This window comes from Peromyscus maniculatus, chromosome 3 (genome assembly GCF_049852395.1).
Source record: "Peromyscus maniculatus bairdii isolate BWxNUB_F1_BW_parent chromosome 3, HU_Pman_BW_mat_3.1, whole genome shotgun sequence".
NCBI classification, from domain to species: Eukaryota; Metazoa; Chordata; class Mammalia; order Rodentia; family Cricetidae; genus Peromyscus; species Peromyscus maniculatus.
The window spans coordinates 155,212,595-155,237,269 of NC_134854.1; the positions used below are offsets into that span (position 1 = coordinate 155,212,595).

The 24,675-nt window shown below is 45.3% G+C and overlaps 2 protein-coding genes across 4 annotated transcripts in view; one reads left to right on the forward strand and one right to left on the reverse strand.

Moving 5' to 3' along the window:
• Gpr19 (G protein-coupled receptor 19) overlaps window positions 1-17,328 on the reverse strand; it is a 31,493-nt gene extending 14,165 nt beyond the window's left edge. For 2 of the 3 annotated variants that reach the window (XM_042274192.2, XM_006976536.4), the window contains exon 1: window positions 6,382-6,680. The gene's annotated coding sequence lies outside the window, so the exon portion shown is untranslated. Of the gene's footprint in view, window positions 1-6,381; window positions 6,681-16,308; window positions 16,363-16,696 lie in introns of those variants that run through there. The other variant, XM_015995434.3, reaches the window with a different exon arrangement.
• Cdkn1b (cyclin dependent kinase inhibitor 1B) overlaps window positions 6,673-24,675 on the forward strand; it is a 37,430-nt gene continuing 19,427 nt past the window's right edge. The window contains exons 1-2 of the mRNA XM_006976535.4: window positions 6,673-6,830; window positions 6,920-7,053. Of these exons, the coding sequence (XP_006976597.2) occupies window positions 6,983-7,053 (71 nt within the window). The 5' untranslated portion in view covers window positions 6,673-6,830; window positions 6,920-6,982. The remainder of the gene's footprint in view (window positions 6,831-6,919; window positions 7,054-24,675) is intronic.

A 24,675-nucleotide genomic window follows, 5' to 3' on the forward strand; every position in this document is an offset into this window, starting at 1 on the left:
ACATCACAGGGAGGACACGTCTTCAAAGTCCCAGCCCCGGCCCCAGCTTCAGCTCCCTGACAGACCCAGCAAGAGGCTCCTCCAAAAGTTGCTTTCCCCTCGTGTTTCCTGTCTTCTTCCTTTTTACTGTACGTCTCAGTGTTTTTGCTTTGTCTTACTTCTTAGGTGTACATGTGTGTGTACGTGTTTGCATGTGTGTGTGGAGACAGGACAATCGTAGGTGTCTTTCTCGGGAATGCTGTCCACCTCCTTTGTGACAAGTGTTTGTCATTGGCCCTAAGGTCATTAATTAAACTAAACTGGCTGGCCAGCAAGGCCCTAGGACCCTCCTGTCTCTCCCTCCCCGGCACTGGGGGTCCCATCCACGATGCCCAGCATCCTTACCACACCTGGCACAGTACACAGGGGCTGGGCAGTAATCTCAGGTCCTCCTGCTCACGGAGCAGGTGCTTTACTTGACTGAGACCCCTAAGCAACTTTATTACTGTTTACTTTAAAAAAAGATTTATTTATTTATCATATATACAGTGTTATATATGCCTGCATGCCAAAAGAGGGCACCAGATCTCATTATAGGTGGTTATGAGCCACAGTGTGGTTGCTGGGAATTGAACTCAGGACCTCTGGAAGAGCAGCCAGTGAATGCTCTTAACCTCTGAGCCACCTCTCCAGCCCCTATCTTATTACTTTTTTTAAGTCTTTGTATTTTTTTTATTTAGACAAGCGTTCATAGCCCAAGTTGTCCCCAGATTTGAAATGTAGTCGTGGATGTCCCTTAAACTCCAAATCCTTCTACGTCTACCTCCCACACCCTGAGATTACAAGTGTGCACCCAAGCCTGGCTTTTACAAGAAACTGTCTTTTCCTTTCGCTGTGTGTGCCCCAGTGATCCAATCCCGGTTGTCAGGCCCGGCAGCAAGCACCTTTACTGGCTGAGCCACCTTGCTGGCACTCTGTACATTTTAGGTATGAAGAGGTTGTAGAAGCCAGAGGCTGGGCACGGGGCTTCAGTCTGGCAGTTCTTAGGTGGAAACAACTTTACGTCCCAGGAGACATATGGCAACATCTAGAGACATTGGTTACTGGTATCTGGTAGGAAGAATCCAAGGATGCTGCTAAACATTCTACAACAAATATCAAAGAATTATCTGCCCCAAATACTAAATGTGACAAAATGTTTCAACTCACAATCTGGGGGCTGGAGAGATGGCTCAGAGGTTAGGAGCCCTGGATGCTCTTCCAGAGGACCCAGGTTCAATTCCCAGCACCCACATGGCAGTTCACAACTGTCTATAACCCCTGTTCTGGGGGATCCAACACCCTCACCCAGACGTCCATGTAGGCAAAACACCAATGTACATAAAATACAAATAAATACATTTAAAAAAAAATCAACTCACAATCTGTGTGGCCACTGGCGAGTTAATGTCTTTGTGTTTATTGTTCTCATCTATAAAACGACAGAGCCTACTGACATGTTGTCAGAATAAAGTACACGAGAAAGGGTTAATCCAAGCGTGCTGTTGTATGGTCACAGGTCCAACACTTGGGAGGCAGAGGCAGGAGGATAAGCCGTTCATTTCTAGCTCCAGGGATCCAATGCCCTCTTCTGGCTTCCAATGGCGTGCATGCACACACACGTTTAACTGAAAGTTTTCTCCGGGTCCCACCAAGCCCCCTCAGTCCCACAGCCCACTTATAAAATAATCACTCAGAAGCTTATATTAATTAAAACTGCTTGGACATTAGCTCAGGCTAACTACTGACTAGCTCTTACACTTAACCCATAATTCTTATTTATGTTTAGTCACGTGGCTTGGTATCTTTTCTCAGTTCTGTCTTCACATCTGTGTCTGGCTGACAACTCCTCACTCTTCCCAGAACTCTCTTCTCTGTTTGTCTCACCTATACTTTCTGCCTGGCTACTGGCCAATCAGCATTTTATTTATTAACCAATCAGAGCAACACATTTATAGCATACAGAGTGATATCCACAGTGCGCGTGCGCACGCACACACACACACACACACACACACACACACACACACACACACACGTTAAAAAATAACAAAGGAGCCAAAAATACTATCTAGAACAAAACAAGAACTCAACAAATATCTGCTTTTAGTGATACATATTAAAAAAGACTAAAAAGAAACATCAGGATTTTAACATGTTCTTGCTTAGCACTCTATATTTTCCCAATTTACTTAAAAAATATGCACCATGTTTTGCCTGCATGTATGCCTGTGCATTACCTGCATGCCTAGTTACCCTCAAGGTCTAGAAAAAAGCATCAGGTTCCCTGAAACTGGAGTTAAGACAGTTGTGAGCCACCATGTGGGTCCTGGGAATTGAACCTGGGTCCTGTGGAAGAACTCCAGTGCCTACTTTTCCAATTTTTGAGAACTATGTTTTTAATATTCTAATACCTAAATACATTATTTTTAAAGAACAGAAGAAAGAACATTACTGGCAATATACTAGGACCAAGGAGAACTAGTTTAATGCTGGCTACTAGTTGTGACTTTAGACGGGTTAGTTAATCTCTCTGAGCTGTAGTTTCCTCCAGGCTAATACAGTATATCAGAGTTGCTCCGGAGATGACAGCTGCCTGGTGCCTGGGAGAGTCTGTTACATGAGATGCCTCTTTAAAGTTCCTGCCAAGGGGAAGTGACACTACAAACAGGCTAATAAAATCATGACAGTGACTCTCCTGCTCTTAACCTATCCCCTCAGAGAAGTCAACTCCGCTTCATTCCACCTTTCGCCATGGCTCACGGAGGATACAGCACCCACACTTGGCCTTGGCTCTATTCCCTGCCCTTCTGATACATACGCCCTAGGGAGAGACACAACTACACTACAAGATGGGACCTAGCCATGGCTCTCTCAGAGTCTGCACTCAGGTTTGCTGTCCACTTCCTCACAGAACTTTCACACCTACCCTCCAAATCAAAACCATGCTGTGTTGTCTCTCCTCAAGGCAATGACTCTACTTTCTCTGTTCTGTCTTCTGTTCAGCAAGGCTGCTCCTTTCAGATTCAAGGGGGCGGGTACAAAGCCCAGCTGGGCCTCAACTGTGCTGCCCTGCGTCCATGCAGTCGGCAAGCAGGGCCACTGCTCTTCCAACAGGCTGTTGTTCTGCTGTGTAGCAAACTTAGCAGGTGACATGGTTTAACTAGATAGCCAAATAATAAAGGCTGTATTATGTGTCTGATCATGAGGGTGACTAGTTTAATCACAGTTAGCTTGCAAACTTGAATTCACATCCTAAGCAAGCTTTCAAAAATGTCCTAGCAGGGCTGGGACTGTCGCCTGCCAGTACACACAGGCCCTGGGTTTGACCCCAATGCCACAGAGGGAAAACGCCTTGAGACAATAACTGTCATACAGGTCTTGACTGCCACATTCTGGCTCAAACTCGAGCTGACACTCAGGATCTCGAGAGTCCCAAGGAAAGTGTCTATTCAGTTCTGAGATTTCTTTGGACAGTGTTCTGGGGCCTGGATCCCCGACTAAATAACAGAATGCATGGGGCAGAACCACTGGAGAACCCTCTCAACCTGAGGTGAGCTGTTTAATGACAGGAAGAAGTGTCAGACAAAACACTAGAAAGTGTGAGACTGCCGGGGTTGTCCCTATCCCACTCTCCAACGTACTCTGGGGATTTCACCTCAAGTACAAAGGACGTGTGAGGAGGACCAGTGATGCCCAGGGAAGAATTTATGGACACTGCTGAGCTCTGGTTCATGATGAGCCAAGCTAACATGCATAGTTTTGATTGTTGCCAAATTCCTACTGCATATTTGCTGCTTCATTATAAACATATGCAAATAAAATGGACTCAGAGCTGGGCATGGTGGTTCATGCCTGTAATCCCAGGACTGGGAAGGGGAAGCAAAAGGATCAGTTCAAGGCCAATGCCAGCTACATGGCAAGTGTGAAGCCAGCCTAGGCTACATGAAATCCCGTCTCAGAAACAAACTAACTAAATAAACAAATAAAATAGACACAGGCCCCAAAGTTAGCTGCAGTCGAATGCTGCTCAGAGTCTTGAGTCTTCCCATTGTATGTTCACATATGTGTACTGAGAGATTACCATTCAGCAGGCCACTTTTCAAGTTACCTGTCCCAGAGAAATGTCACCGAGGAAACAACTATTCTTCAAAGTGCTTTGCAATGAACTAGAGGGGAACACAATGTTTTGAAAAAAGTTTGAGAATCCGAGCTTGCTGCCTATCTTACCACTTTATATTTTAGGTCCAGCACCTCTTTCAATTTTCCACAGCGTGGAGGATTTAGATCAGGCATCTTCTATTATCACAGGTCAGAAGGAAACCCACACAGATCAAGGGGGAAAATCTTTCACTTGTTATGTCTCTTTTATAAGACAGAGGCTCGCTCTGTAGCCCAGGCTACCCTTTAACTCTTGGTGACCCTCTTACTTAACCTCTCACTCCTCATCTGCAATTACAGGCATTGTCCACCACTCATGGTGAGAAAATCCTTCTCTCTCTCTCTCTCTCTCTCTCTCTCTCTCTCTCTCTCTCTCTCTCTCTCTCTCTCTCTCTCTTTCTCTGTGTGTGTGCCCTTGCAGACCACAGGTCTGGTTGATGAGCCCAAGAGACCCTCCTGCCTCTGCCTCCCAATGCTGAGATTACAACTACACATAGCCACATTCAACTTTTTTTTTCAACTTCAGTGCTAACTATCTGAAGTCAGATCCTCACACCTGCTACCACTTCATACATTGCGCCATCTCCTCAACCCCAGAAATACCTAACATAAAAGTCTTAGAAAATTTCTTTTACCCTTATAAGCCTAAAATAGTTTGCAAAGAGAGATCTCCTTGTTTTAAAAGCATATTATTTTAAAACAACAAACCCAGTCAGGCATCATAGTTAATATGCATATTTTTAAGGTTTTCTTCCTTTTTTGAGACAGAGTCTGATTCTGTAGCCCAGGCAGGCTTCAGAGTTGTGGAACTCTTCCTTCCCAAGTGCTGGGATTGCAGGTATGAGCCATCACATGTCTTGATATACTAATTTTCCTTTGAGAATCAGATGAAGGCAATATGCTTAGGCTGGGCTTGCTATTAGGTTCCAAGGATGGAAGAATATGTCTAGGTTTGATTTAAAAAGTCAACCATAACATAATTCCAGATTTATCTTTTTTCCTTTAGACTCAAGTGATTACCATAGTAACATTGTGTTTTACTACTAGGTGTCTACGCAGCACAAGAGGGAGAGGCTAGGCAATTACTTACTGGGTTATTTGGGGGTACAGAACATGACTATCGGGATAATTCAAAATTAAATATAGATCTCACTGGAGATCTGCTTTAGCTAGGCAAGCTGACTCAATCTTCTAGTAGCGTCAGCTGAACAAAATTTGTAGCCCAATAGACTGTTGACATCATTTGGGATAACACAAGAAGGCAAGCAGCACAGCTCAGTGGTTAAGAATGAGGACTTCAAGATCTTGAGATTCAGTTCTTGTTCTATTAGGTGCTCCCTAAGTGACCCTAGAATAGCTCCAGAACTAACTCCTCTATGCCTGGGTTTATCTCTAAACTGTATTCTGTAAAGATTAATGATTACTTATGCTTGGAATCACGGCTTGCATAGAACAAGAACTTTTTCAAGTATCTGTTAAATGAAATTCAGTGTGGGTTTGCCAGCTCTTTGTGCTGGAGAGAAATACTGAAAGAAACCAAGATGAGTGTATGGCAGGTTGTCGCCTTTAAATCTGGCAGATTCCTCTAAGAGCTTCCCTAGGGCTTTCCATAAGATGTGGCATTCTGTGGCAGTCCAGTGTCCTAAAGCAGAGCTTGGGGACAATCACTGGTGCTCCTGGTATCAGGGATATCAGGAGGATGAGCTAACAGCACAAAGGAATAGCAGGACTGCCCGCTCAGGCTCCCTAAGCTACTGCCAGTAACCTCTCAGAACACCGGCACAGAACAGCAGCTCAGAGGGATGAGATAGGATTTTCTAACAGTGACAATGAGATCTAGCTCTTCTGAGTAATGATTCTCCCACCCCTTCCGAGATTAAGCAGGAAGAAATCCTTTCATCAATGAGTTTATGGTTTTATTATCAATTACTATATATAATATATATATATATATATATATATATATATATATACAATTTCCAACCAATCTTTTTTCATCAATAGGAGCTTACTCTGGAGAAGTATTTATTTTACAGAACTACCTAGGCATCTTTTCTGGACCTGTAACAAATCTAATGGCCCTAACGAGCATTTAAGCCCAGACAAAAATCTCCAAATTGCCTGGAAAAAATAAGAGAATGAGAAGGTATTGTGTCCTCTGAGGCAAATCTCGGCTGTGATGGAGCAATCTCGAGCACATACCTTCATCTGGACTAGATTTCAGGGTCAGTCTCCGTGGATCTTCTTGGTCAGGAACAGCTCTCGGACAGGACTTCGGAGGATGCCATAAACCACCAGGAAGCCTTGGGAACACATTCATATCTGTCCTTCCCCCAGCTCACAGCCTGCTTCCTGGTAGGAGACCAGATGACGCTGTGCTGGGCTGCCTGCTAAACCATCTTCCCACCCCCGGCCCCACTCACGGGCCCCTCCTTCTCCTTTCCAAGGCTCTGGAATGTGTCACATGGGAAATGGATCATGTGGCTTGGGGGGAAATGTGGCCATCGTCTCCCTCCCTTCCCCCACTTCTCTTTTCAGGAGCAAAGCAGCAGAAATCTCTGACCTGATTGGCTCGGATCAGAAAATCTCCATGTGAAAAGGGCCGATCAGCCGCAGACCTCCAGCCTCCTCGCTGCTTTTTTCCCCATCAGGTAATTTTATCCTGAGCTTTCAGAGTCGCTTTCACAAAGGAAGAAAATTATGCTTTCTCTCCAATTCCTCACTCTCTTTCTATTACCAGCATCCGATGGGGCTATGTGTCCCTTAATCTATCTTGGGGGCACCCTGGAAGCACATCTGGGCGATGGCGTGTTCAGCACCACGGACAGCATTACCCTCCCTTCCGCACTCCTTAAAGCCACTGGTCCATTGCAGGTAAACAAAAACATTTTTAAAGCTTTCCCCCGAAGTCTTATATTTAAATATAAGTCACACCATGTATTTGGGGCTCTGACTTCCTCTACTGTCAACTTACTTTACTTAGGAGAACAAATAATTTAATTTCACTAAATCTACATCAGCTTTCTAGCCCCTAGCCTGCAACTCACCCCTGCCTCTTATCCCTTAAACATATTCTTTGGGGGTTTTGTTTTGTTTTGTTTTGGTGGGGGGAATTTCAAGATATAGTTTACTATATATATGTTCCTATATCTCTACTTATGGGAAAATCCACATCAGCACACAGGAATGTTGGGGTGTACAGGCCTAGATGGTTTTAGCTCCTCCAGTGGGCCTCAGGCAGAGTTGAACTGGAGAGGCAGGAGAGGAGCCGGGCTGCAGCTATTCTGTGTGGGTCTATCCTGCTTTGCTGACGTCCTGGTTGCCATGGTGCTAGGTAACTGCTGAAGGGGACTATTGCTTTCAAAACCCGTCACCATGGGACCCTGCCAACTAAAAAAAGGGGGAAAAGAACTGAATTGCTGAAGAGAGCGTTCGGTTAGCATTCGCAGAGCCAAATCTACCTTGTGCTTCTTCCTAACTGGATTGCTGTGGCCCCACATACTGCCAGAACTCTAGGAGCCCACATTTACACGGAGACAGAAAGCCCTCCCAGCCTCCCTTGCTTCTTTCCTTAGAACTCTATTTGGACTGAACTGAGATGCCAGCTGTGTAGAGTATTTGAGGACTGTTTCCACAGGGCAGTGGAAGCACACAAAAGGGCATTTCTCTTTGAGTGACTTTGGGAAGTCACTCCAGTGATTCCTAAGGGTCCACTGCAGAGATGTGTAAGGAACACACCTGTATGTTGACCACGAGAACCAGCTTGCAAATGCTTTGCCATTTTACAGGAAAAATAAAAAGATAATTTGAATATAGATTGCTAAATTAATTTTTTTAAAGATTTATTTATTTATTATGTATACAGAGGAGGGTGCCAGGTCTCATTATAGATGGTTGTGAGCCACCATGTGGTTGCTGGGAATTGAACTCAGGACCTCTGGAAGAGCAGCCAGTGCTCTAAACCTCTGAGCCATCTCTCCAGCCCCGCTAAATTAATTTTTAAACATAAATTCAGGTAATAATTGGAGGGCATTTGGATGACCCCAAATTAGGAATTTAAAGTAGCTATACTCTGGCTGGCAAGATAGCTCAAGGTATACAGGCCCTTCCTGACAACTCAAGTTCATTCCCAGGACCAACACACAGAAAAAAATATCAGATAGTTGTCCCATGACCTCCAAACAGGCCATAGCCATAGTGTTCTTGCTCTCTCTCTCTCTCTCTCCAGAGTAAGTTCCAGGACAGCCAGGACTGCTTTACAGGGAAACCCTGTCTTGAAAAAACAATATAAAATGAGAGAGAGAGAGAGAGAGAGAGAGAGAGAGAGAGAGAGAGAGAGAGAGAGAGAGAGAGAGAGAGAGAGATTAGCTCCTTCCTGGCTTAATATCCACAGCTAAAGATGTATTTCTCTCTCTCTCTCTCTCTCTCTCTCTCTCTCTCTCTCTCTCTCTCTCTCTCTCTCTCTCTCTGTGTGTGTGTGTGTGTGTAAGCATGCATGTACACACACACATCTGTGTGGGGACCAGTGGTTAACGCTGAATCTCTCCTCAATTACTCTTCTCATTATTTTCTGAGACAGGATCTCTTTCTCACTAAACCTGGAACTCACTGATTTGGCTAGGCTGGCCAGTCAGCCAGCTCCAGCTTTTGACTTGGGTGCTAGAGATCCAAACTCAGGTCCTCAAGCACTTTTACTGACCAAGTCATCCCCCAGTCCTGTATTTTCTACTTTTATTTTATGAAAGGGACCACGTTCATTCTTTTCCACATAAGACTCAGAATACTCTTGCTATATAGTTCAAGCTCCATTCATGGTCCTTCTGCCCTTGTCTCCCACTGGCCCTCTCCGCAGTTAGAAATGCAGCTCTTAATTTTAACATTTGCCAATTTAAAATTGCCTAAATAAGCTGGACATGTATTATCTACTTGTTTAGTTTTGTTTGGGTTAGGTTGCCCTCAAACTTATCATCCTCCGGTCTCAGTCTTCTAAATTGTTGGGATTACAGTCATGTGCCACTGAGCGAGCCTCCAGATGTGTTTGGCCGGTCAGGAGGCTGGTCAGTACTTATAACAGCACCAAGAACAACCAACCTACACCAGCATTTAGACAGCAGGAGGATAACCAGTCCAAGGCAGCCTGGCCACAACAAGATTCTGCCTCAAACCAAAGAACAAAACCCACCGTCGTCAATGGTGGCTGGGGTCTGTTATCTCAGAAAGATCTTATGGTCAAGGCCAGCCTGGGCTACCATAACAAGGCTTTATCATTAAAAACAAAACACTAAACTCACCCACTGTAACCTCAAAACCTCCAAGGGTTATATTCTTTGAACTTATAAAAACCTCTTGAGAACCAAACAAGGTAAGTGAATGGCTCGGATAACTGGGTAACTAATCGTTTTAGGAGAAGGGAGCAGGATGACTGGTAAAGGTACTTGCCACCAAGCTTGACTGCCTGAGTTCGAGCCCCAGGGCCCATGTGGTAGAAGAGAAATGACTTCTGTAAGTTGTCCTCTGGCCTGCCTACACACACACACACACACACACACACACACACACACCCTGGTATGTATGTATATACAAAGATACAAACAGTCACAGTAAGTGCAATCAATTTTAAAATAAAAAGCATCTTTCCAATTGCTTTAGACATTAACTGAAAGAAAACCACTACCCAATTGTCCCTGGACAGTCATTAAAATGTTTTCCTTTTTTAAGTTCTCTTCCTTTTGCCTCCATGGTACAGGCTCGACAGTTTCTGTCTTGTCTACTGTAGAAATAGACTAGTCTCTCAAACTATTGCTTTGTTTTCTTTAATTCTCTTCTCATACATCTGGACCAACCACAGCCTCCCCCTCCCTCTACTCCTACCATTCTCCCCACCTCAGATCCACTGCTCCTCTGTTTCCCTTCAGAAAAGACCCGGCTTCCCAGCAATATCAACTGAACGGCATAATGAAATGCAGTAAGACTAGGCACAAACCCTCATATCAAGGCCGGACTAGGCAACCCAGTAAAAGACAAAGGGCCCCAGGAGCAGGGACGAGTCAGAAACACCTCCCCTCCCGATGTTAAAGTCCCACAAACACCCCAAGCTCAACAGCCACACATGCAAAGGACATATGCAGCCCCATGCAGGCTCTGTGGTCGTCACTTTAGTCTCTGGGAGCCCCGGTCTGTGGGACATGTTCTTCTGATGTCCTCGAACCCTCTGGCTCCTACAGTCCTTCCTCCCCCTCTTCTGCAGAGTCCCCCGGACATATCTGGGTGTGGGATCTGCATCTGCTCCTATCAGCTGCCGGAGGAAGCCTCTCCAAAGACAATTGGGCCAGGCACTGATCTATGAGTACAGCAGAATATCATTAGCTATCACTGACTTTTTTTTTTTTTTTCAGGCAGTGTCAGGCATGGGCTCAGTCGCATGGCTTGGGCCTCAAGTTAGACCGTCATTAGTTGGTCACTCTCACTAGCTCCAAGCCACCATTGTCCCAGCACATCCTGCAGGCAGGACAGGTGTGGGTCGAAAGTTTTATGGCTGGGTTGGTATCCTATCCCCACTCCTGGGAACGCTGCCAGGTCAGCAAAGAAAATATCTTCCCCTTGGTTCCATACCTCACCCACTTCCCACCTATCACGGTTAACTGGCAGCGTGACTGGTCTAAGAACTCAGGGACTGCGGAGATGGCTCAGTGGGTAAAATGATAGAGCCCTACAACATGAGGGCCAAAGTTCAGATCCCTAGCACTCATGTGAAAACGGGACACAGAAGCAAGAACCTGTAATCCCGGTGCTGGGGAGGCAGGGCCCCTGGACCTCACTGGCCAGCCCGCCCAGCTAAACGAGTGTGCTCAAAGTTCAGTGAGAGACTCTATCTCAAAGAACAAGGTGGACGTCCAATACGTGCATCACCCCTCCCCCAACACACACACACACACACACACACGCACGCACGCACGCACACAAATGAGTGTGCAGCACTAGTGAGGCCCATCTTTTGAGCTTATCTGTGAAGGTGTTCCCAGTGGTTTAACTGAGGAGGGAAGACCTACCCTGGGTTCTTCAGCCCATGGCTGGGGTCTTGAAATGAAGAAAGAAAGAGATGGAGAAAGCTGAGCACCAATACTCATCTCTCTGCTTCCTGAATGGAGATGCCGTGCAGCTCACACCACATGCCTTCCTTTCCATGCTAAGCTCTATCCCCTCAGAGCCGAGATAACACCAACCTCCTTTCTTTCTTTCTTCCTTCCTTCCTTCCTTTCTTTCATTTTTTCTTTTTATTTTTTTCCAACCTCCTTTCTTAGAGTGCTTTGGTCAGGTGTCCCATCACAGAGCAGGTGAAGACCCCAGACAGGACCCTCCAAGTTCAGTTACTCATGTCTGTCTTCTTTAATCTGGTGCTGAGGACCACACCAGGGCCACGGGCATGGCAAGCATTTACTTCATAGCAAGCTACACCCCCAGACACAGCTTCCTTTTTACCATATACTACATTAATTTTCACACATATTACTTCTGTGGATGAATTCATTGCATTTCAGTTTTTTGGTTATAGGGGTTATTGTCGTTGTTATTTTTTTGAGACAGGGGTCTCATATGGTCCAGGCTGGCTTGGAGCTTGCCCATGTCACTTCAGGTGACCTTGAACAACTGATCTTCCTGTTCTACCTCCCAAGTGCTAGAATCAGAGCCACCATGTTTATAATATATTGCATCTTGTTCAAAGACTATAGCAGGGAGAATCCTCATCCAATCAATCTTTATACTTTCAAGATTAAAAAGAAAATTAAGATTTTCTTAAATTTGTTTTATTTTATAAGTATTATATCTGCATGTGCATCTGTGCACCATGTACTCACCTAGTACCCAAGGAGGCCAGAAGAAGGTTTCAGATCCTCTGGAACTTGAGTTACAAACAGTTGGGAACCACCATGTGGGTGCTGGAATCCAATCCAGGTCCTCCAGGGCTCTTAACTTCTAAGTCATCTCTCCAGCCCCCACAAAATTAAAAAATTTTAAAAGCCAGCTAGGTGCTTCTGGCATATTAAATAAATGTGAATTTGGGTATTACCTAAGGCAAATTAATTTTTATTTTTCTCTGTTCCTTTAAAAACGTCTTGTATACGTTGATCCTTTTATCCCTGAATTAAAACTTGGGTAGTCCCATTATTTTTCCTGGATATTTTTACTTAAAAGACACTACTAATTAAAATATTCTGTCTTTGTTTGGATTTAGTTTTTGAGACAGGGTCTCATGTAGCCCGGGCTAGTCTTAAGGGTTCCCTATGCATCCTAGAATGACAGTATGCATCACCAATTATGGGGACTAAACCTAGAGCTTCATGCATGCTAGTCATGCACTCTGCCAACTGAGCTCCATCATCCCAGCCCCCCCCCCCCCCCCCCCCCCGAGGCTTTTGTGACTTTTGATCTGCTCCCCTTCACCTCATCTCCTATCTTTCTGGCCCATTCCACTCCGCACTTCCGCAGAACCTGTTCTTCAGCCACTTCAGGCGTCTAGTGACTACCTCTGCAGGCTCTGGACTCTTGCCTCCTAACCCGACACTAAGCATGTGTCCCACCTCTAGGCTATAAACCCAATCCCCCTACCGCATTTTTTTTCCAGCTGGGCCTATCTTGTTCTTGTTTTCCCTCCATGCGAAAGCACTGGTGACCTCCGGCAGATGAAAAATCAGTCGTGAACCGGCTAACTCGAACTCATAAAAATCATCTGAGGGTGGCGAGATGGCTCAGTGAGCAAGGTGCCAGGGAAGCCGGGTAACCTGAGTTTGGTCTCCGGAACCTACATACAGGTGACAGAGAAAACTGACTCCAGAAAGTTGTCCCCTGACCCCCACACTCAAGCTTTGGCAGGCACAGGCCCACACACACATCACATTCACACACACCAATAATAAATTAATTCAAGTTTACAAAAGAACTACCCGAGCCAGACACCAATCTCTCCCGCACGCCTGTCTGTCATACAATACTATCTTTCACGTGTATGCCTGATTCCGTAAAAAAACGGGGCCTACTCCATGACAGTGTCCTGGTTGCAGAGATGACTCAGGGGTTAAGAACACCACCACGACCAACACCCCTCCCCCCAAAAAAAGAGAGAGAAATTTCTCTCCCAGACACTCCCCATCCCCGGGTGACTTTGGTTTCACTGAGGGAGGCTATAAAGGTAGGCTTAAAGCTTACTTTTCTCATCTGTCAGTAACAACAAAACCATTGGTGTGGTCAGATCCACCTCATCCCTCTGATAGGCTTATGGAAAGGCCTCATTATCGATGCTGCTAAGAAGGCATTCCCACCTGTCCTCAGTGGAGAGACCACCCGGGCGGGCGGGCGCAAACACTTTAATCGTGCCTTCCCCATCAATGGAGCAGAGCAGCTCCGGGAGGGCGGCAGGGAAGCCAAGCCATCTTTGGTGTTGCCTGTGCTAGATCAAAGGGCCAGCTTGGGAGGTTCAAAGTCTCCCATACAGCAAACTCAGTGTGTTCCTGGCATCCAGTCATGACAACACAACTGCTCCCACGTTAGCATGCGTATTTAAGTGCCTTCCCTCCACAATCTACCTCCCTGGGCCCAACTCATCTCCAAATGTCTAACTATGCAGATCAGCAGGCCTTAAGCCACCAGTCTTGTTTCTTTTCATTTTCTAGAGGGATCTCTTTAAGCAGTGGTTCTCAACCTTTAACAATAAAAATAAAAAAACAGAGCTTTAAAAAAGGAAAATACTAATGGAGACTGGGCATGGCATAGTGCACATGCACACCAGATCCCAGCACTTGGCAAGAGAATCTCTGTGAATTTGAGGCCAGCCTGGTTAAAAAAAAATAAAATAAAAAAACCAACTGATGGGCCAAAGAGATGAGTCAGCAGGTAAGGGCGCTTGCTGCCCCACAAAGCTGAACTCCATCCCTGGACACTAGAGAACAGAAGGAGAGAAGGGACTCCAGAGTTGCCCCTCTCACCTACACATGCACACTGTGGCAAAAGCGCCCGCATACATCATATACTGACACTTACCAACAATTACAAAGATAAACTAAAAGGTACTGATGTTGAGCCACTGAAATGGCTCAGCTGGTACAAGTTTGCTGTCAAACCTGGGGACGCGAGTTTGAAACCTGGGACCCATACGATGTTGGGAAAGCCAACTTCTGCAAGTTGTTCTCTGGCCTCTATACACAAGCTGCGGCATGCACATACTCTCTCACACACATGTGTGCACATACACACTAAATAAATCTAAAAGTCTTAAAATAGAAAAACTACTGGTGTCTGGGAGCACTACTCCCAGACATTCTGATTTAATTGATCTGGGGTAATGCCAGGCATTAGAATCTTTCAAAGCTCCTCAGGTAATTCTAATGTGCAAGCAAGGTAAAGGACCTGTCTTAAGGCTTTCCAATACAGACAGACTTATGCTCCATGCAGCACCCACAGTTCAGTGGGTAGGAGGCAAGCATAAATGCTGCATAAGAAAGAAACTCTCCCTTACTGATCCTATATGATATGCTAAGTTCTATGCTGTTAACACATATTGCCATTATACTAATTCTTTAAGAAAAGTGTGGAGAGATGGAAAAATGTCTCAGTAGTTAAGAGCGCTGGCTGCTCTTCCAAAGGACTCAGTTTTCAATTCCTAGCATCCACATGTAGGCTCACAACCATCTGCAACCCCAGTCTCGGGGATCAGATGTCCTCTTCTGGCCTCTGAGGGCATGAGGAACACAAGTGATACACAAACATACAGTGCAGGCACAACACTCACACAGGTAGAATCAAATAACTTTTTTAAAGATACTCTTACCCTTATTCGTCCTCTACTGTAACCCTTACTTTATAAACAGGGCAGGTGAGCCTCTGAGCTGTCATGTGGCACGACTGGCAGATCTAAGAGTCTAGCCTCAGGTTTTGGATCCCCAATTCTAAACAGCTTCTATGATATTACACTTAGATGGTGGATGACCCCCATCCCTAGCCAAATATCTAGGCTTCGACCCAGAAATCCTATTCTACTGTATCCATAACTTTCCTGTGAATTCAGCACATACAGCCTACAGGACAGAATACAGTCTGTCAAAATACAGTGCTCTAGGGAGAACTTCCTGGTAGGGTCTACATGTCTGGCCCTTTCTTCCCTCATTCCTTCCTCTCTCCATCCACCTCCCAGCTGTTTCCCAACTAGGTTCAAGCAATCCTCCTGCCTCAGCCTCCTTGAGTAGCAGGTGTATGACGCTATACCTGGTTTCCAAGCATTTTCCTCTATAAGTTAATAACTAGATCTTTCTCCATCGTTGCCAGCTTTAATCCTAAGGCATTCCATTTTTGTTTTCTTGGATGAAGGAAGCTCTATTGCTCACTGATCAGCTACTCTTTTGTTGGGCCTCACTGGGGGCCCAACAGTCTTCCTAGGTTTACTGTATAGAGCACACAAAGGATTAAAATATATTCAGAACTGTTCCCGGCACACTCCCGCAGTGTCAGTTATTGGGGAAGCTGAGGCCAGAGGACTGCCTGAGTCTAGAGTTTGAGCCCATTTAGGCCAGTCGTGATCAATACAGGGAGGTGACTCTTTCACACAGAAAGGGAGAAAGTCAGCCCCCAACATAAATGGGTTTCACACCCTCAGATTCAGCCAAATGCAAAAAAAAATTGAGAAGAAAATTTGCATCTGTACTGAATGCTTTTCTTGCCATTACTCCCTACACAAAATAGTACTGGAGCTATTTACATAGTATTTACATTGATTTACATATCACAAGTAATCTAGAGACTGTTTACAGGAAGATGTAAAAACACAGGTGAAATGCAAATAGTACCCCTTATTACACAGGACACTTGAGCATCATGGATTTCAGTATTCCTGCAAGGTCCTGGAAACAATCCCGGGGGATAATGAGCAAGGGCTGAATACTGACGTGTTCTCCAGCACTGCTCCCGATAGTAAGGTGGATTCCAACCAAGATTTACAGAACCGAGAGGGTACAGACGAGGAGTGCGCAGTCTTGTGGTGAGCCAGTGACACATTTGAATAACCTGTAAGCTAAATTTCATTCTGGCTGAAAGGTGAGGGGACTCTACTGGGAAGAGGATACCTCAGGTGTTGGATGGTACCTTTGAGATGTTGTGGGGCAAAAATCCAGTGTTTGTGCAGGTGTTCCATGTGCCCTGAGAGAGAAAAGAGGCCCGATCAGTGAGACCCCTCCACACTTCCAACATTCCAGACTCAAGATGACTACGTTTTCCCCAGCCCCGACTTCGGCTCTTGCTCAGAACCCTTGTAGAAATGTCTCCGTCCGTTCAGCCAGGCACTCCCGTTCCACTTTGCTGTCACGGACCAAATGGCATTTCTGCCTTCTTGTTTATAAATATGCATGGATTTTTGGGCTAAGCTTCCTCTACTCCCTATGGTTAATTCTGGCCTCATCCCTCAAGCATGCGGTACTGTCTTGATGTACCTCGTTCGTCTTTACAATCTCCCATCTTCACCCCACTGTATTACCTCGGTCCACATTCACAGCCTCTCAAGGTCTTCAAGAAAGAAAAAAAATCCTTCCGTCCCTCGGATTTGTCCTTTTATGCGGCTCGCAGAGTAAACATTGTACACAACTAAAACTCAGCATTTTATTTTAAAACCGTGACGGGCTCGCCCACTCCCACTCTGGCTGTTGGACTCGCGGAAACCTCTCCGGAACGCATGACCCACGTACGACCAGAAAAGAGGGGACGAGTTTGCACTCAAGTGGGATTGCGAACGAAAATCCCTAAAAACATGACGCTGTGGGCTTGAACGCTGACAGACATTCCTCAGGGGCCGGATTCGGCCACCTGCGACCAAGCAGGAAGTTTTGAACCCCGTTTGCGCGCCAAAAAGCCACACGCATGCGCACAGGACGCGGAGAAGGGGCGGGGTGAGTGGAGTCACGTCCTGGCACCAGGATCTCGCGTTGTTTGCGGAACGGCCAGCGCCGAGGAGGTTTTTATGTGGCGTTGTAGGGACCGCCCACCACCTCTCCTTTTGGAAAAAAAAAAGTCTTTTCTTCCTTTCAGCCTCAGCGCCGTCCGAGGCGGCTCCGGGCCGACGGCCCTCCCACGGTCGCGGAGCTGGCACCTCAGACACCGAGTAAAGCACAAAAGCCAGAGAGCCTGTCGTCTTGGCACGCGAGGGTTTGTCCGGCGGCCCCACCCCCGCCCCCTTTTTTCCTTCTATGCAAAACAAAAGACAAAACCCTTGGCCCGCGGCGCATGCGCAGTGCTTGTTTACCGCGGGCCGAGCGCAGGCCCCTTCCCGCCGCCTTGAGCCCGCTCCTGCGCCTGCGCGGGTGACGTGGCTCGCCCGCTCTCCGGGAACACGGCGCCTGCCTGTCCCGGGACTCGGGAGCGAGGCGCGGAGGTGTGGGACGGCGCTGCGTGCGCTCGAGAGCTCGGAGGGCTGAAATGAAAACAACACCGCCCAGAAGTCGCTGTCGTGTCAGAGGCAGGAGCACCCATGGCGCCGATGCTGGGCACCCCACCTTCGCTAGAGTGAGCAGCGGAGCGTGAGCGCGGAGGCCGGCAGCGCCGTCGCCGAGTTCAAGGATGGACTTGGCTATGGCGGAGATGCAAATCAGGCTGACCCCGAGGCCGCCGAGTTCGAGCAATTCCTGCATGGGTTAAGACTGACTCTTGAAGCAAACTCAGAAAGGCAGCCATGCAAATTTTGAAACTAGAAAGAGCTGACACTAGAAACAGTTGCCAAATAATGCAGAAGCCTAAATGCCAGTTTTTAAGAGTTTGAATGTCCATTCAAAGTTCGCTTCAAGTGGACTGGACAATGCTTATAAAGTACGATCTGATAAGCACATTTGATTTAGATTATTGTAGGTATGATTATCCATTTGCAAGTAGAAACAAAGGGATTTAAAAAAAAAAAGTTTTGTGAAAGAATTTCTATTGAATATTCCAGTATGCTCAAAAACCATAAATAAGGAGTAAGTCAACTAAGCCTGGGTATTTTTCTAAGTTTAAAAACAATTGATGTTTTTGACAATTTTATTAGACCCTAGTTATTTTTTGACTGGTGAATTTGAGAACTTTAAATTTGTAACGTTTCCTACTAGAAAAGTGACATTTCAATCAGTAAAAAAGAGGAAAATGTATGCATGTGAACAAACAAGGCCAGATTTTCGAGGCTTTTCGTGCTCCCCAAAACCGAGAGAAGCCATCATCTCAAAAGCTAGCCTCTGGATTTTCTTCATGTTCAATATGATAGATTAAGTATAGTATTTTAAACAGTTTTTCTATACCATCTGGGTACATGGCAAAAAAAAAAAAAAAAAAAAAAAAAAAAAAAGGTTAATATAGATTGCCAGGGTCTGTGGCTCAGTTGATAGGCTCCTTGCACAAAACCCACAGGTCTCATCCAGAGCTGAGTGAAATGGGACCTGGTGGCACATGCTTGTGTATTCCCAGCTGTAGAGGCAGGACCAGAAATTCAAGGTCATCCCCACCTACACACTGAGTTCCAGGCCAGCTTGGGCTACATGAGACCCTGTCTTAAAAACAGATACAGGTGGGAACTTACTTCAGCATTCTCTATTATCTCCAGGAACAATAGCTTTACTAGAGGTAAGATGATAACCAGTTTTCTAAGCCTATGTTGAACTGGCATTATCTTCATAAAGGAAAAAATATAGAAAAGGTGTATGAATTTCTTGTTCATATTTATGATTAACTCAAAAAGGGGCTTACTTTGTCAAGACTGGCAGCGATCACAAAAGAACAGATTGTAATGGTAATTTATTGTTTTTTTGTTGTTGTTGTTTTACTTTTGAGAGGGTCTTGCTGTGTAATCCAGGATGGCTTCAAACTTGGAACCCTCCTGCCTCATTCTCCCAAGTACTGGGACTATAGAAGTGTTCCACCATAGCCACCCTGAAAGACTGTTTTGAACATTATGATATGTCTCTAATGGAATTTCGGTATGAGAGTTAGATGAAGAGTTCATACACGCCGGGCAGGAGAGGTGGCTCAGTGGTTAAGAGCACTTGCTGCTCAGGAAGAGACTGGAGTCCGGTCCCTAGTACCCACTTGGCAGCTCACAACCTCTTGTAATTCCAGCTCCAAGGGATCCAATGCCCTTTTCTGGCCTCTGTGAGCACTACATGTGATGCATATAAATGCATGCAGGGAAACACACAAACTAAATACTCTCTCTATCTCTATCTCTATCTCAAGAAAAGAGTAGATAAAGCCTGGCATGGGGTTGCATCTGCAATGCCAGTACCTGAGGCTGAGGAGGAGGTTCAAGTGTTCGAAGCCACCCTAAGGAGCACAGCAAAACATTGTCTCAAGCAAATAAAACCCAGCAATGGAAAACAACATAAAACACAAAAAAACTAAAGGTGGCTAGAAATATGAGTCCTGGGCTGGCAAGATGGCTCAGTGAGTAAAGGCATTTGCTACCAAACCCTGATGACCTGAGTTTGGTCCCCCGCTGAAACCTCTACATGTGGCCTGTGGTGTCTGCACACTCGAACACCAAGTGTAAAATACTTGAATTTAAAAAGAAATGGGTCCTTTGAGTTTCTAACTCATCTACATATGATAAAAAAATTAGTGTAGGACTGATAAGTGGTCAAACAAAATGTTTCTCTTGTAAGTAGTGGCTCACTCCTTTAATCCCAGCACTCAAGGGGCAGAGGCAGGCAGATCTCTGAGTTTGAGGCCAGCCTGGTCTACAGAGTGAGTGCCAGGACAGCCAGCACTACACAGAGAAACCCTGTCTTAAAAACCAAAAAAGAGAGAAGAAAAGGAACTGAACTAGAGTAATGGTCACCCATTTAGTCTCCTATTTAACTCAGAAAATATACTTAAAAGTTTTCACAATCAGTAACAAAATCTTCCGAGTACCATTTCTTCAACCAACTTCCTGGGCATGTGCCTTTGTTAGACATTTTGTTGCTTCAAAGAAACACTATGACCAAAAAACAAGTTGGGGAAGAAAAGGTTTATTTGGCTTACACTTCTACATCACAGTCCATCATTGGAGGAAGTCAGAACAGGGCTGGAACCTGGAGGCAAGAGCTGATGCAGAGGCCATGGAGGGGTATTTCACACTGACTTCCTCCCATGGCTCGCTCAGCCTGCTTTCTTATAGAATCCAGGACTATCAACTCAGAGATGGCATCACCCGCCATGGGCTGGGCCCTCCCCCATTGATCACTAATTGAGAAAATGCCTTACAGCTGGAGCTCATGGAGGTCGTTCCTTAACTGAGGCTCTTTCCTCTCTGATGACTCTAGCTTGTGTCAAATTGACACACAAAACCAGCCAGTACAGCATATTTGCCTATGATTATCATGACACTGTATAGTACTGAAAACCCTGCTGTCGTTTGTGCCCACATATTGAGTGAATACACATTTTTGACATTTCTGGTGGGGGGTGGGGAACTTTTTTTTTTTTTAATCTTTGCTGTCACTTTTAGCTCTACACTAAGTAAGTACTTGTTAAGTACTGGGTGGGGGGGGGCGGGTAATCCAACACACTTGTTGTACCTTAAGAAATGATATGGACTGGGTGTGGTGGTGCGTGCCTTTAATCTCAGCATCCCAGAGCAGAGGCAGGAAAATCTCTGAGTTTGAGGCCAGCCTGGTCTACATATCGAGTTCCAGGACAGCTAGAACTATACAGAGAGACCCAGTCTAAAAGGAGAAGGACTGATGGGGGGAAGAGCCTTCACCAAAGGAGGGAAAGGCAGGAGGAAGGGCCGGTTTGGTTTGTTACTATTTCGGCACAGCCTGTTGAGGACCTTGCTGACGCACTCTACCTACTGATAGGGAGCTCTGCCCTGGCCTCCCTTTGCCCCGTGTCTGCATGGTTGGCTTCAGAAATTTACATCTCTGATAAGAAGAATGCCCTTCTGTTATCTCCGCTGTGTTAAAGAATCTTTTGTCATTATCCCGAGGTAGTTGTCACACCCCTACACATGTTCTCAATAGGAAACGTTCCAAAAAGAAGGAAAGAGGCCACTGGGCATGGTGGCATATGCCTCTAATCCTAGCACTCAGGAGGCTGAGACAGGAGCCAGCCTACTTAATCTTTCTAAATACGTGAGGGATAAGGAGAGTGGATAGCTTTCCAGCGTTCCTCTTGAAGTCTCTCTTATAAGGACAGTTTCTTTCCCATATGACTTAATAGATATTCATTTGTATTTCATTACTCAGAATTCCATCATATGTTGAACTTCCATATTGAGCAAGTATATACAAAAAAAAATAACGTTCTTTAAAGTGACATTTTAAGCTGATCATAGTGGTGCACACCTGTTGTCCCAGTGGTTTGAAGGCGGAGGCAGGAAGATCAAGAGTTCAAGGCCAGGCTGGGCTATTTATTATTTGGGAGACCCTGTCATAAATAACTGCCTCTAAAAATAACAAGTTTAGAGTTAGGAACAGTCCATTTAAACTTTACCTAGGGACCTTAAAAATAGTGTGGTGGTAAAAAGTACACAAGGAAATCTCAGCTGGCATTTGGAAGTACTAGCATAGCCTTTTAAGGTTTTCTGCCCCCTGTGATAAAAAAATATCCTCTGTTATTGACCAGCACTCTGGCTATGGAGCACTGAACTGCTGATCCAAATGAAGATGGACTGTAAGCATAAAATATACTAGATTTCAAGACATCAGTATGAAAAAGGAAATATAAACGTCGAGAACCTGGGTGTGATGGGTCATCTCTAATTCTGGGACCCGGGAGGCTGAAGCAGGAGGAGGGCTGTACATTTGAAGCCGGGCCGGGGCTACATTCTGAGACCTTGTCTCAACAATAGCAACAAAGTCTTGATAAATTGTATATTCATTACATGCTGAAGTGACATTTCATTTGTTTCTACTTGACTTTTACTTTGTAAAAATGTGGCCATCAGGGAACCCAAATTGCTGTGTCCCTGCTTCTGTGGACTTGCCTGCCACCTTAGAGCCTTTTATCCAGGAACAGGTGCTGCTTCCTTGAGCATACATGCCCTTCAGGGCATTTGTTGTGATTTACAGCGGTTTCAGGCCAAGTGTAGTGATGTATGCCTGTCCGAGCCATCCTGGGCTACAGAACTATAGATATTATTTCAACAAACAAAAACAAGGCAGTTTCATCCAGACCTAGTGTCATAGGCCTACAGCCCCAAATAGATAGGCGCATGAGACAGGTGAATTGCAGTTCAAAGCTTACCTGAGCTACAGAAAGGGTTCAGGGCCAGCCTGGGCAACTTTGTGAAACACCGAGTCAAAACTGTGACTGGGGATATAGCTCAGGGGTAGAGTATTTGCCAAGAATGTACAAGGTCCTAGGTTCAATCTCTAGTACTGGTTTCACACTAAAGCAAACAAATGCAGTTTCATCAAAATTCAAAACCAAATCCAAAAGTTTGCTTTAAAAAAATTGTGTGTGTGTGTGTGTGTGTGTGTGCGCGCGCGCGTGTGCGCGCGCACGCGCGCACCTTGCATATGCAAGGCCAGTACTTCCCTGGCCTTATTTTGTCTTGAAGTCTTACTATACAGTCCAGGCTAGACTTGAACTCATGGTGTAGCCCAAGCTGGTTCAAATTCTCAGTGATCTTCCCGCCTTGGCCTTCCTAGTGCTAGGATTATGTATGTGAGAATCATGCCCATGTTTTGTCTGTTTGTTTTTTAAGACAAGCTCTCCCAATGTGGACCAGGCAGGCCTTGAACTTGAAATCCCGCCTCAGCCTGAACAGTAGCTGGAGTCACATGGTTGTGCTACAATGTCTGACTGGATATTGCTTTCTTGATCAGTCTGTACCCCAGCATACACAGGAGAAAGTGGTTTCACACCTTCATTTACACTTTGCAGCTTTACCACATAACTCAGTGTTGTGAAATGAGTAAAGGATTTTATTGTTTTGGTGCTGGGGAACCCAATGCTGTCTTGTCTTTTTTTTTTTTTTTTTTTTTTTTTTTTGGTGGGGCCGCACTCTGTGCCTCAGGCTGTCATGGCACATATGGTGTAGCCTGACTGGTCTAGAACTTGTGGTGATCCTCCTGCCCTAGTTTCTCCAGTACTGGGATTACTGTGCCAGCTGAACCGAGGACTTTATGCACATGCGCCACCATTGAGATATACTCCCACCCCAGGAGCTGGTGGTTTCACTCACATCTCCACACCCTATCAGAGAGTCCAGCAGAGCTCTCAGAATGAGTAGTGTTAGAAAGTCAGACTGAACGTTAGAGTAGGCACATGGCAGTTCTCACATTTTATTTTAAGCAGTTATGACTATATCCATGGTAAACACGGACTTAGGATAAATCTGGATCCAAACACTGATGAATCATATATATTTTTTAAGACATTATTTTTATTTTATGTGTATGACTTTCTGCCTACATGTACTGCATGTCTATTTGGGCATGCATGCATTTATGCATGTGTGCCTGGTACCCTTGGAGGCCAGCAGAGATCCCCCAGAACTGAAGTTACAGACGGTTGTGAGCTACCATGCGGGTGCTAGGAAATGAACCCGGGTCCTGTACAAGAGTAGCAGGTGCTCTTAGCCACTGAACCATCCCTGCAGCCCTGTGATGAGTCAAGTCTTGTTTTCTTTACCTCCCTTTCTCTTTACTCAGTTCCTCCTCCCTTTCTTCCTCTATTTTAAACATGGGTTTACTTTGTTTTTAACATTTTTTTCATCTGTTTACTTCTGTTGGTAATCACTTAAGGCATGCCTGCAAACCCAGCAGTCGGAAGACTGAAGCAGAAGGGTCTGGAGTTCGAGGCCAGCTTTGCATACCTGTAGTGACTCCAGGCCGGCCTGTGTCATATATTGACACACTGTCTCAAACAAAACAGAAGAAAAGAAGTCACTAAGGGATATATAACTCAAGTCTAAAACATCGTATCACACTAAAATCCTGTCAAATGTGCACTTGTGTTAAACAATGGTTACATTGAATTTGGTCATTATGAATCCTGACCATCTCGTTAGGCCGTTCCACATACCAGTGATCAAGGCACTGAGGAGCTGTGATTTAATTCTGTCCTTGTGTTTTCACTTGGCTAAACAATATACTGACGCAAACCTCATCATGACTGATAAACTGTATGTGGGTAGAGGAGTTCTGTCAGAAAAATCTGAATGCCAAAGAGAATCTACCATTTAAGAAGTGAGAACTGTGTTTATTACAGATTAGATTTTCTGTAATTTGTTTCTTCTTTTTTTTTAAAGTTACATTTGGTCAAATCACTGTACCCATTAGAGGTCAGAGTACAACTCTGAGGAGTTGTTTCTATCCTTTTACCATGTGGGTCCCAGGGACGGAACTCAGGTCATCAAACTTGATAGTAAGAGTCTTTGCCAGCTGAGCCACCTCGCTGGTCCCGTTGCTTCGGGTTTTCTATGGTGTGTCTGGGCCTCCCCACTGATACCTGGTCTCATTTGTCTGTGGAGCTTCCTGTGCCTGTGACTGCAGCACCCAGCATAATGCCTGA